A 13,800-nucleotide genomic window follows, 5' to 3' on the forward strand; every position below is an offset into this window, starting at 1 on the left:
GGAGGTCGAGGAATAGGCGCAAGCTACTGATACATAACTCATCACTGGTCTTAAGATAGCTTTGTAACTAATTTATTTTTATCAAGGTTAAGAACTATTTTTTGCATTAACAGAAATAATGCGAGTGTCATTTTTCTAATTTTTATAACCAAATAATCGAATGAGGGCCTTGTATTTAAGTTTGTTTTTGATGAGAACACCGAGGTATTCGACTAGGTTATTCCAGGCGTGGGGAATATGAAAAAAGAAATAAGTCTTGTGGCAGTCTTTCTTTATTTTAAAATAAGCATGGCAGGGCTCTTGGAAGGATTAACGGTTACTGTCCACCAATCTCTACATAAAAAAGGTAGGATTGCATATATTTAATTGCAAGAAGTGGAGATTTTAAGCTGCTGTAGATATCACTTTCCTCGGCATACAACGTCAAAGAAGTTTGAGCGGTAGGAGAAGGCATGTCAGACATGAATATTGAGAATAAAATAGGAGACAATAAAGACACCAGCGTAAAGTAGTTTGAAGCCTGATAATTCTGTCCCTGCACAGACCATGAAGGATCTACTGCTGAGATATGACTATAATTTGTATCGTGAATGCTGGTAAAGCATCTTTGATCATTTTATGTTTGAGATCCTTATGCTATACCTTGTCGAAAGCCTTTATGTCTAAAAAACCATAACAGTGGATTCCTGTAAATAAGGGCAGTTGTGTTTTCCACCAACCTTGAGGTATGTTAAGTGGTAGAGTGGCTTTTTTGAGAACCAATTTAATAAACTGAATAAGAATTACATCCCCTAAATTTTGCAACCTTTAAAGAAGCACGGCTTCTGTAAATTTCCCTTAGCGGGAAGTAGACTAATAGGCGATACTCTTTAGCGTAGTTGCTTAGACGAGACGTTTTCGGTATAAAAACAACTTCAGCTTGCTTTAATCTTAAAAAAAATAATCATAGGTGGTAATCGAGTTAATGAGCTCTGCAAGGTAATTGATTTCGAATAAAGGAAAATTTTTTTGCATTTTATGTAAAAATTTATAGTTAATTTTGTCCGATTATAGATTGTATATCCTCTTGCTTCGTAAGGGCTTCCAAAGTAAATAGTGCGTCCCTACAACGGAAAAAAAGTGAAATATGCTCTAGTATGTGTGCTTTTCTGTCCACCAACAATGGTGTGGTACATAGTACATACAAAATTTCAGTAAAAGAAGTTAACTTTTCGGAGTTTTGGGTAGATAATTTCCTCATTTTTAATTATAAAAATCTCTGACCTTTTTTTCCAGTTTGGAGTACATATGTCATTTTCCTAATGTTATCAGTAAGGGTTAAGGATTGCAGTATTCGTCTCCTAAATATGTTTCCAAAAGCTCGCAATTCTCGTTTAACAAGCTTACTAATTTTTTGAAGGCCATGTACGTTTATTAAAAGGATTTTATCCAGTACATCCACCGGGCCTCGAGTTGTTAGATGTGTAGGTTGAAAGGAGGTTGAAAGGAGCTAATACTAACACATCATACCCTTCTGCCTACGGTTATAGTATTTTTGCCGTTAGGATTATCGACGCTGCTGCTGTCATTGAAGGATGTTAAGTTTAAGTTCCCACAAACAATGCCTAAATGGGTATCATCAAACAATTTATTCAAATCTTCTAGAAGCAGATTCTTATTCGGAGACAATATTTCTATCTTTATGCCGTAGGTCATGTTATGTGACTAATACGCGGATTGCAGTATTTTGGTTTATTGGTGTAATTTAGGTCAACGAATTTTAGTTGACTATCCGTTCTCGCATTTGTTTCCTGCTCCAGCAAAGCTGATTTTAATAGTTCTTTCTGCTTTGTTTTATTTTATAGGTAAGTAATGAACTCTAATTGGCTTCCAGGTTGATCTCTATATCGGTAGTAGTAGAATATTAACTATTAATACTTTTATATTTGTTGAGCGGTGTTTTGTTAGTTTACGAAACTTATAGGTACTCGAATTAGAGCTCTACAACTTTTACAACTTTATAAAAGTTCGAGTTGCAGTCCCTTTTGAGTTTATACGTATATTTTTTTCTTCGCTTTTTTCAAGTTGCTTTATTATGTTCTTGTGTGCGTATAGTCGTATTGGAAACTTGGTTCGTTATTATTGTTTTTAAGCTTTTTAATTTGTAATTTTGTTGTTTTGTGAGTCCTTGTAGTCGTTCTTTTTTATTAATTTCTTAACGACTTTTCTAGTTTATTTTTTTGGCAATACTGGTTGCTCATTGTTATATTTGCTAAATTCTAGGATCCTTTTAGAATTGGTTCGGAGAACCAAAATAGTTAAGTACTTTTTAGTTAGGGGTGATAATTTTTTTAATACATTCTACCTTACCACAATAAACCAATTTGCGTCCTGCGGTGGTGAACTAAGCCTTTAATTATTTTTTCCATTGTACTTTACAAGTTAACTTTAAACTTAAAAAGAGTGGTTGCAACCGCAATGTTTTTAAATTAGTTGATATTTGTAAAGTATATGCCTTAATAACAGGCTGCTCACTCAATTCCTGGTAAGTCCTACTTTTTTGGTGTCCCTATTTAAGTCAATCTCGGCGTTTAAGATGGCGCCCTTTACTTTGTTACTTTAATTTTTTCCATTTGTTAACTTTCTGCTTGCCTCTAATTAATTAGTAGTTGTTCAATATACTCATCTCTAAATGCTTCTTATTTTTACCATCTTTCACTAAATCCTTAGATTAATGAGACTTACAGTTTGGAATTGACCTTCCCACTTAGCAATTATGAAGTGCACATATTAAAATTGCTTTTTACAGGAGTACACATCGTAATGGATTGACCATGTAGAGCGTTTATTCTTCTTTTCTTCGTCCTGGCTCTTATTCTAATGGAATTTACGGAACAACAAAGTGATTTACTGAGTAATTTAGGTTTTTTTAAAAAAAAGGTGGTTTTCATTATGTGCCGTCGACTGCCTTTCTTCTGGACAATCGTCATCTCTTTCATCAAACTTTTAAATACAACAAAGAAGAGTGTAAGGACCCGAAATGGGTCCCTACTAAGGACGAGACCAGGAATAGTAATCCAAACCATGGAAATTTAAATAATTGGATTGAAGAGATAGAAACCGATGTAGTTAGTTTGCAACGAAGAAAATTACTTGACCTTCTTTTGCAAGACCTCTACTTATGTATACCTTCCATTAAAAGGTAGCTTCGCTCCTACTGGACTAGCAGAGGTCCAACCACTTGTCTTGGCAAAAAATATGACACTAAAAACGGTGGATAACGCTGAGTTAAGTACTCTAACAATAATTCTAGTAAATAATAATATATATTCGACAAGTACCAAGAAACTTTCCACTCACTGCAAAATGGATCCATAGTAACTCTATAGAAGTTACGAAAACACAGGCTGATTGTGAAATTCTTAAACTCTTTATAACCCAAAAGAGCCCGGATAAAGTATTTTAAAAAGCGATAAGAATGTTTGACTTCATATGATATAGACATGAAGTTTGTATATGGCCAAATTTAATTCATAAGACCACGAAAAACAATTAGCTAACATGAAAACACAATGAGCACCGGACGAAACCACCACACAAACACAGGGAAAAAAAATTATTACTACAAAGAGTGACGAGCCCAGCTCTTTGGCTTGGGATTTCTCTGATTATTTATACCTAAAGATTTCTGCCTTAATTGCTGATTTTATCGTGGTCCCCTGCCTGTAAGCTTCGGTTTTTAATAGCGTTATTTACTAAATTAGTTTTCTCTTGGCTTTTTACGTAGCTGCCTTGCCTACACTATAGATGCACTTGCAAAAGTACCTGCGAACAATATAAAGGTAGTCTAGCCTTATAGAGGCCACTTAGTTATAAAAGACGAGATAGGTTTGTATCTCTATTCTGGCGCCCGTTAGGCTTAGATAGTTTATAGCATAAGACAGGACAGGCAAGCCGGAAACCTGCAAACTGTACTAACTCGTCATACCTACTTGGCTTTCACCTTGCGTACCCCAGAAAAGTAATTAGTATCTTCATTGTTTTTAAAACTTGGTAGATTTTCAATTCTAATATCTCTTAACTGGATATCTATTAAAATAGTTGGTTACTTTAGTAAAAAAGTGACACCAAAGTGTAATAAAGGGGCTAGATACATACAAGAGAGAAAATAGAAATTTTCATATTCACAACAATTTGACACTAGTTCCAAAAAGACAACAAATATAGTTTTAAAGTTATACCGCTAGTGTTAATTAGTATCAATCTTTGACTTAGTTTCATGCAAGAATGGAGAATTATAGCAGCAACTAATTTATAGGTGGAAGAGGTGTCCAAAACATGGCGGGAGTACTTCTTTAAAGTCTTGTTAGATGGATAATAACAAAACGCTCTATTTGCGCTCCAGTGTTATTAGTACCTGTTACTCATGCTGTGATGGAATATAATGGGGGAGAAACTAGTTTTGATATTATTTATTGCACCGGCGTGCTAAAGTCTTTATGAGTGAAATAACTTAAATTGCTGAATGAATATCCTTAAAAGTGTTTGAAAGGTTTCTCTTCCCGAAAAGATATTGACCTTAAAAGCATAGTCTGAAGAAAATTTAAACTACTAATAAGGTCTATAAGAAAATTTTTTAACCTTCACTGATTTCATAGATAAAACATAAAGAAAAAAAGTAGTAGCTAAAGCTTTGAATAAAAGCTGGTAACAAAATGTACTGAAATCTGATTACCATTTTTTTCGCTGCTTGGTAAAGGAAGTCTTTGCAAGGCTAAAGCACAGTTTCGGTTAAGTTGCAGTTGCGTAAGGTGTTTAGTCGATTATTAATGGCGTCCGAATAGACCCACGCAACTGACGGGTAAGTGAGTACAGGCCGAACCAAGGATTAGTATAGTACAAGCTTTTTTTAAAGGCTGAGTTTCATCTTTTTTCATATCATGATAGAATGCGCTTCTTAAAGCTTTCGCCTTAATAATAGCGTAAATGGTGTGGCATGCCAATTTAGTTTAAAGTCAGTTATCACGCCAAAAAAAGTGTTTAAAATGGGCGCTCCGTTTATAACATTTCAGATTGGTCGGGGCCTTTTACTTTCTAGATAACAGTAAAGCTTTACACTTCGCAGCTTTACCACTTTCCAAAGATTTCAAAAGACAGTCGCTTTTGCTGTATCTCTGTAGGAGGTGCAGTTTAACTGCAATTGCGGTGTCTTCCGCGTATTGAGCCGTAAAGACCTTAGTAGACGTGGGCATATCATCTAAAGGTGAATGAAAATAAGATGATAAAGAACCATTAGTTTTCTTTTAGCAAATTTCTTAAAGTTTATATCTATGATAAAAGTTTTTTAGCGGAAAAAATATTGGTTATAAATAAGAAGTATTTACATAAAGCCACGTTTCGTTATATTAAAAATAATGCCCATGTGTCATACCTATCGACTGTTTATTTTCTTTTATTAAAAGCTTGCGAGACGCACTCCCCCCAAATCGTTAATCTGGAGCATATACCCTTTTTTCTATTACAGCTCTTCTAGTCCTTTTTTTAGATATGAGAGTAGGCTAAATGGAGGTAGTCTTGGACGAATTACTAACGTTACAAGTTTCGGGAAGAGTACAACGTTTTTTTTCCCTTTGAGTTAAGTTAAATTAAACTAACAAAAAATGAAAAGAAAGGTTATCTCTACCTTCAGAGATAGTAAAAGAGGTAAAAAAGATGTGGAATAAAAAAATAGTTTATCAAAGTAAAACTTTATACTATAGTTGTGCCAAAGTTGCTAAAAAGGCTGTTTATTAAATTACTCGTCTCTATATACTAATTTCTCCAAAGCTGCTGACCAATGAACTTCGAGATATTAGTTAATTATCTTAATTTGAAAATTTTGGGTTGTCGCACTTTAAAGAAACAGATTTACTGGGCGCTTAGCCAATTAATATGTCTAGTTAAGTTTTTAAGCAACAGTAAGATTGTTTATGGTTTGCATGTTATCGACTTAATTTAGTTAATATTTGCGTATAAACAACTTCACCGGTTTAAGCCTTTCTTAGGTATGGGTGTAAAGCAATTTAATAAACCTAAATTCCTTTCTTTTATATAACATTCCTAGTTATAGGCGCCACAGTTTAACTTTGACTACGCACAGGTAAAGCTGGAACGAACAGGTTTTATAGAAAAAAAAAAAAATAATAAATTTTTCTTGGCTAATAAGTTCGCTTGCTATTGTTAATTCTGAATTTGGCCATCTCTATACTAAGATTAAAAATTTCCTTCCCTTCTGAAGGCGGCGTCCACTTTTTGGCGTAGTGAGAGAGTTAACAGAGTTGCTTCACTCCGCATTAATAATGTATAAATATAATATGAAATTATGTGATAATAAAAGTATAAATTATTTGATAAAATTGGGAATAATAACTAATTAAAACAATAATAAAAATAATAATATAAATATAAAATTAAGATAGAGGTGCATTTTAACTGACATTAATAAACCATTAAACTATGGGTTTTCCGTTCACTTAATACTTGCCACATTTTACTATTATTTATTAAGGTCTTTTTACATAACATAGATTTTTAACTAGTTACTACATTGTGTAACCTTAAATGGTTAATCTCTATGTTGTCAGCATGCTTCATTAAAGTAAGCGTAAACAACGGGGAGGTAGGGGTTCAGTCAGGACTGGCTGGTATTCTTTTTAAATAAAAAAATAATACATGAAATTAACAAAGAATTTAGCACAATGCTTTTTATCTTGTTATAAATCTGATTCTTTAAAAGAACAAAAGAGGGCCCTAAAAACGCTAGGTATAGACGAGGGCCCACAATAAAAATATGTATAATATTAAAGATTTTTGTTAAATAGATATCTTTATCATTCATATTATGCCCCGTAAAAGCAGTAGTTTATATGAATTTACTCCGGCCTTCAAAAAGAGGGTGTCAACAAGGATAATATGTATACACTAGGCTTTTTTCTATTAAAAAGTAGTTTCTTCTAATTTAAATCATTTAATATCTACAAGAAGAGTCGAAAGATGTTTGTATAGAGCCCCTTTAGAGGTCTCTGACACTTGATAGCAATATCTATACTAAAATAAAAAGTTACTCCCAATAAAAGAAAGAAAAAACTCCTTTTGCGGTTTCAAGGTAAAAAATAATATTTTAAACCCTTTTAGATATATATTTGCCTTTTAACATAATATGCCGCTAATTTTAGGTAACTAAAGTCGAAAAAAAATTTTAATAGTAAGAAATATACAACATCTTTTAAAGTAAAAATATATTTAAATTAATTTGCATGTTTATGCGGTGATTTACGAAAGCTAATGGTGCGCACGTGTCAAGAAAATACGTTTCTGTCTTACCTCTACTTGAATGGGAACTTTAAATTAAAAAAAAAAAGACACACTATTCTGTACTTGTAGATGTGTATTATTAATATTAATATTTTGAATTTAATAATAATTTTAATTTCTTGATTTATTTTTTATTAAATTTTAAAAATTGTGTAAGCATGAAAGTAGTATAATACTTTAAAGAGGTCACTTCACAACTTGTAACCTGCCATTAACTTAATTTTATAAGTGATATCTTTTTATTGTAGTTGTTACAATTCTATTTTATTTATAACTCAAGACTTCTTACTTATGATAGTGCGATCCACACTGTGATCGGTGGGTTTGGGAAGACTTTTTACTACTGAATATTTTTTACCACAGAAATGGTTGAAACGTGAATTCTATTGTTCTTTTGATCCCTTTTTTGTATTTACAAGTTTATTAGTCTAGTGTTGAGCATTTTTAATAGGATCCAGTAATTTATTTTATTTTTTAATTTTTAATTGCTCTCCTACCATTTTTACAGTCTTATTTGCTTACTGATTTCAAAGAAAAAGCTCACGATGCTAGTATTTGGGCAGCTTGCTTTACACAGTCTAATACTAATTTAATTGTTACAGGCGGTTTAGACGATTTCGTTAAACTTTGGTATAGCTAAGTTTTAATTTTTTAAAATCATTTTTACTAAATTTTGAGCATTAATTTTTTGATATAAAATTTATATATTAATAGGAACTCTACTGACATTTCTTTTCAAACTCAATATAAGCATCATTTGGCAGTTATATCCGTTGCTGCTGACAGTTCTGGTATAAATTTTATTTTATTTATGATTTTTTTATGCAATAATACAAATTGTATAGGAAAATTCATTGTTTCTTCTTCTCTCGACAGCAATATACTTGTTTATGATATTGTAGAAGAAAAAGTAAAGCACAGTATCCAAGCGAGTGAGCCCATCTGGACCGTAACTTTTTCTCCAGATGCCAAATTCATATCTTGTGGAACAGCGAATTCTGCGGCTCTTGTGTATGATGTCGAAAGCGGTATTATTAATAGTGTTTTATAACTTGTTTTTTTTCTATAGTTTTTTAATTTAGATATTTTTATTATATTATAGTATTTAGGAACCTTTTTTTTGAATTTTGAATTTTTTAGGAGCTCAACTACATAAACTTCCTGGTTCTCGCCCGAACAAATACACGATGAGTTTGTCTTTCAGTCCTGATCAAAAATATCTAGCTACAGCTTCCGTAGACGGAACAGTTAATATATATGATTTTGGTAATTTATTTTTATAAAATTAATTTTTTAGCGTATTTTCGCGAATAATTTTTTAATTTTTTAATAATTTTGTTTTTTTAAATTTTTTATTAATAAATTACTTTTTAATTTTTAATCTTTTATATAATATCTACTGATCTTACTTACATACTACATTTCTTAAATTTAGTTATTTATAATTTTATTTATGGTTAATTCGGTATTTTGTGATTTTTTACTTCCAAATAATTTTAAAAATTTTAAAACTTAATTTATTTTATGAAGTAGAGTGAATTATTAAAACTTAATGGAAGGAGCGACTGTTTTATTTAAGACATTTATTTTTTTTACTTTTTTATAAACTTCTATTTTAATTTTATTATCACTTATTTTTTTTAATGTTATCAATACTTTTTTTAATTAGATTAATTTTTTGATATAGTATAATATTTTTTCAAAAGGTTATAGTCTTGCACTTTAGAGTTATACTTTTTAGAGATTATATTTATTCATAATTACAATTTATATATTTTTCCTTTTCAGAATTTTTTGTATAATTTAGGAAACTATGTTATTTACTAAATTATTTATTTATTTATTTTACTTTGATTATTAATTTTTTAATTTGCAAATTTATAATTTTTTAATAATAAAAAATTAGAAACACAAAAACTTTTGCATAAACTATCTGATGTCCATTCGTCTCCGATTCGGGCAATTACTTTTTCTCGAGATTCCCAATTATTAGTCACGGGCTCTGACGATGGAAATATAAAAGTTTATTAATAGAATTTGTATATTTAATAACTTTTTTTGCTTTTATTATTATTATTTAGAGAGTATTTTCTAAAATAATATTTTTTTATGCACTACAGCTTGATTATAATTTACCTTGTTAATTTTAAAATATTTTTCTGGTAACGGAATTTTAAAGTTTATTAATTAGAATTTGTTTATTTATATTGTATTTTTTTTAACTTTTTATATCTATTTAGTGAATATTTTTTAAGATATTATATATTGTTACGCATTAGGCGTGGTTATTATAATTTACTTTTGTAAATTTTGAAATTCTTTTATATCTTGGCGATGTAAATTTTTAAGTTTATAACCAAATTTTTGTAGGCAAATCACTATTTTTACTTTCTATTATTATATAGTAAAGGTTTTGTAAGATTTAATTTTTTTTTGTTACGCATTACAGCGTGTTTACTATATATTTTAAGTAATTTCTGAATTTTTTTTTTGAGTTAAATGAAATTTGAAGAACTGCGAGTATTTTCTTTAAGATTTGCGGAATTACAATTTAAAATATATAATTTATTACGTTTTTTGAAAAATTATCTTATTTGAAGTCGTTATTTATTATTTTTGAATTTATAAAATAATAACCAATAGTATTATAGGTTTTTGACGCACAGCACATGTCTCACGTGGCCACTTTGCACGCCCACCAATCATGGGTTTTGTCTGTGGCTCTTAATAACGATCACATTGCTTCGGGGTAACTTATTATTTTTTTCTTGCTATTGGGATTTGTATCTAATTCTTATAGCAAAAGAAATTTTTTAAAGCTCTGCATTACTATTTTTTTATTTCCTTTTATTATAGAATTCCTTAAAAATTGTTTGATGAATAATAAAGTATGATAAAAATAATAATAAATAATATTTTTACTTTTTATTATACATTAATTAATTTTTTAAAATCGTTCAATAAATTTTGATTAATTAAAGGTAAATTGTTTAATAAATAATTAATTAAAAAAATATTTTTTCTTTTTTATATATCTATTTATATTTTAATATCGTTTATTCATTTTATTTAGCTAAAAGTAATAATATTTTAAAATCTTATAAATTTGTAAATTTATATTAATTTTTTTAAAAAAAAAGTTCCAGCGACCATTTAGTAAAAATCTGGGACTTGCGCACCCGAGCTCGCCTTGATTCCTTTTCGAGCCACCAAGATCACGTTTATATGCTAATTTACTATAATTTCTTATAGCTTTTTATTAAAATTTATTGGGTTTTTTATAAATTTGAGTTAATAAGATTTTGGTTTTACTATTAATTAAAAGTTTATAATAATAAACTTTTTATTTAAAAATCTTCGAAAAAAGTTTTAATTAAATTTTTCCACAAAAGTTTTATAATTTATTAAGAAATAAGATTTTGTTTAAGTATAAATTATTATGAGAATATGGGATTTATTATACAATATATTAAGTTTTGATATACTATAAATTATTATGAAATCCTGTTAACAAGATTTTAACTATTTTTAAACTAATAAGGATTCCAACTTTATTTGTAAATATTTGAGTAATAAGATTGTGTAACTATAAATTGTTATAAAAACTTGAGATTTAATTTATAAATTGAGTTATAAGATTATGATTATTTATGAGCTTCTATTAGAATTTATTTACTTATAAATAGAGTTATGAAGATCTTTGAATTATAAATTAATATAAGAATTTGAGGATTACTTATTAACAGGCTTAACAAGAATTTTACTGAGCTATTATAAGATTTAGAGTTTTGATTTATTAATAGAGGATAAGATTTTATTTAGCTAGAAATTATTACAAGAATTTGAGATTCAATCTATATTGTAAGTTAATAAGTGTAGTTTAATTTTAAAATAATAAGATTTATATTAATTTTTAAATTTATTTATGGTTTGGCCTGTTTATGAGTTAATGAGGTTTTTATTATGATATATTAAAACTTTAACTTTAATTTATATAAGTAATTTATTTTTAGGATTTGGTCTGTTTGGGAGTTAGTTAGATTCTAATTAAAAATTTTATAAATTTATAATTTTATTATATAATTTCTATAGTTAGGATTGTTTGTGTATTAATATTTTTACTATAATTTTAAATTTATTTTATTTTAAGGTTTGGTCTGTTTGTTTTGATCAAAACGGCTCTCGTCTCGTTTCTGCTGGGGACGATGCTAAAATACAAATTTACAAGAGAGTCTGACTTAATTAAAATAAAGTTTAAATTAATATTATATTTCTTGCTGTTTTCCTTTAATTAAGTATTTTTTTATTAGGCGCTTTTCCTCTACTTATTGTGTTTTTATTAGTAGTCTTCTAAAAGTAGTTTATAATCTTGCGCAGAAAAGATTTTGATTTCATTTATTACTAAATAGCGTAACACACCGCAGCCAGGATGACGTGTAGACCCTAGTTTATTAGCCGGTCAAGAGAATAGTTAAAGTAAATTATATTTGAAAAGTTAATTTGAATAGCGAAATAAATTTGGATCATAGGTTTATATAAAAGTATTTTTTTCTCAATTTTGTTTTTGGGCTTGTGACTTTTTCATTACGCTTAATTGGAAATATTATTTAAAAAAGGCAATTAAAAATGATTGGATAGAATTAAATTTAAATTAATTACATACTTTTTTTTTCGAAGGTCTTTCAAATAAGGTTAATTTAATTTTGTAAATAAACTTTCTTCGCGGCTTAAATTTTGCTTTCCAGCTAAGCTTAATTATTATCGGAATTAATTTATTCTGTGGTAGTTTTATATAAATTTAAAATAAACTTGTGATTTCTTTAGTGCGCTTAAATAATGTTATTAAAGGTGGCATGTAATTAATCTAATTTTAAAATTAGCGTAAGGAAAATCACTTCTTGTTCCCGGTATGTCGAAATAAGCCGCCCGGTTTGACGGTGAAGTTTTAGTAAGAAGTAGTTTAATTAATGTTTTAATGAATTTATATAAAAAAATGGAAAACAGGTTTTAGTCGCTTTAAATTTTAAGAAAAAGTACTATAAGCGGATTGATTGCATTTTAAAAGTTGTCACTCGCGCATGTGACTTACTATAATTTTTGTGGCAGTATCAGTTTTTTAGCTTTATGTGGTGAGAGTTCAGCTTCAGTATAAAAATATCATGAACGCGTTTGATTTACCTTAAAACAGTTAGCTAAGAAAGGGTGCTCGGTGTATACGCTTGACTTAGTCGTTTATAAAGTTCCCACTTTACCAAATTTAAATAAATCGTTAAGCGGTTTTAATTAAATTTATTTTTTATTACTTTTTTTTGCAGTCGGTAGTCTGTTTGAGCATTCAAGTGATGATTGCAATAAAAATTTGTTTTTTTTTAGTTTGAAGTTAACGACGGAAGTAAGCATATTTACGTAAATTCAGCAAATAACCTTAAAAAGTTGATATGTGTAATATTTGTTCTCAATTTAATAAAAAGATGCTAATAAGTAAAACTTTAAATTCTTGTTCAATAATTTAAGCATTTACCAAAAAGATAGTATTCTCTATTGTATTTTAAAGGGACTTTTACTCCGGCCCAAAATATACTGCATTTTATGTATTTTAAAATTTCAAATTATTTTAAATAATGAAGTGAACATCATTTTTTTTTATTATTAGCAATAAAAAATAGCTGTGAAGACGTATTTCTATCAGTAAGAAAGACTATAATTTATATAAACCAGTATGTATGTATACTTTACGCCTACTTCGAATCGTTTTTTTAATAAAAATATAGAAGTGTGCTAAATTTTGCTTATTTTCATCTAATTTTCAACTGTAAGAAAGTAAATTTACTTCAGTTGAACTTCTACTGTTTACTAATTTTTACGGATTGTGCAGCAGTTCAGTAAGTTTTGTTTGTGCTTTGAGTTTAAATCTAACACGAATATAAATTAAAGGGAAGTGAGATAGCTAATTTTTTTTTCCACATGTTTTGTTAAGTTTTAAATATATGTATAATAATAATTTTGTTAATGTTATAATGTTTTTATATATTTATAATAATAATTATCTGATATTATGTTTTTAAAATATTCGTCCGATACGCAAAGAATGTCGCAGGTTATATTAATAAAAACGTGAAAGAGGAATGTATGTAATTATGTATTTTTATTATTACATTTTGGTATTAACAGTTTTTTTTAATGCATTATATTTTATTTATTATTAATAAATTGATTTACACATTTTTCCATCAAAAAATAACTGTTTTTGAAGCGGAAACAAAGAAAAGTTAAGTATATTTTGGACATTGAATTTTAATTTTTAAATAAAAATTGTAAATTTCTGTTATCTTTACTAACTTATTTTTGTTTAAAAGAATTAAATCTTTGAAAGCTGTTAAAGTGATTATTGTCTCGCAGTCTTCATATAAAAAAAGTTTATGTATAATTTGTAAGAAAAGGGATAATTTTTCTATGAATAAAAAATGT

At 28.4% G+C, this 13,800-nt stretch overlaps 1 protein-coding gene across 1 annotated transcript; it reads left to right on the top strand.

Moving 5' to 3' along the window:
* The first annotated feature begins 7,324 nt into the window (after nt 1-7,324).
* Nucleotides 7,325-11,569, top strand: LOC135144526 (superkiller complex protein 8-like). Its single transcript, XM_064076555.1, has 10 exons — nt 7,325-7,391; nt 7,631-7,700; nt 7,841-7,962; nt 8,047-8,123; nt 8,178-8,360; nt 8,473-8,598; nt 9,239-9,354; nt 9,984-10,081; nt 10,473-10,551; nt 11,483-11,569. The coding sequence occupies exons 2-10, from the start codon at nt 7,698-7,700 to the stop codon at nt 11,567-11,569; spliced, it is 891 nt and encodes a 296-aa protein (XP_063932625.1). The 5' UTR covers nt 7,325-7,391; nt 7,631-7,697.
* Nucleotides 11,570-13,800: the final 2,231 nt, after the last annotated feature.

Source organism: Zophobas morio, unplaced genomic scaffold, assembly GCF_036711695.1.
Source record: "Zophobas morio isolate AGI-343-1 ecotype UQ-CSIRO unplaced genomic scaffold, CSIRO_AGI_Zmor_V1 ptg000106l, whole genome shotgun sequence".
In the NCBI taxonomy this organism is placed as follows: domain Eukaryota; kingdom Metazoa; phylum Arthropoda; class Insecta; order Coleoptera; family Tenebrionidae; genus Zophobas; species Zophobas morio.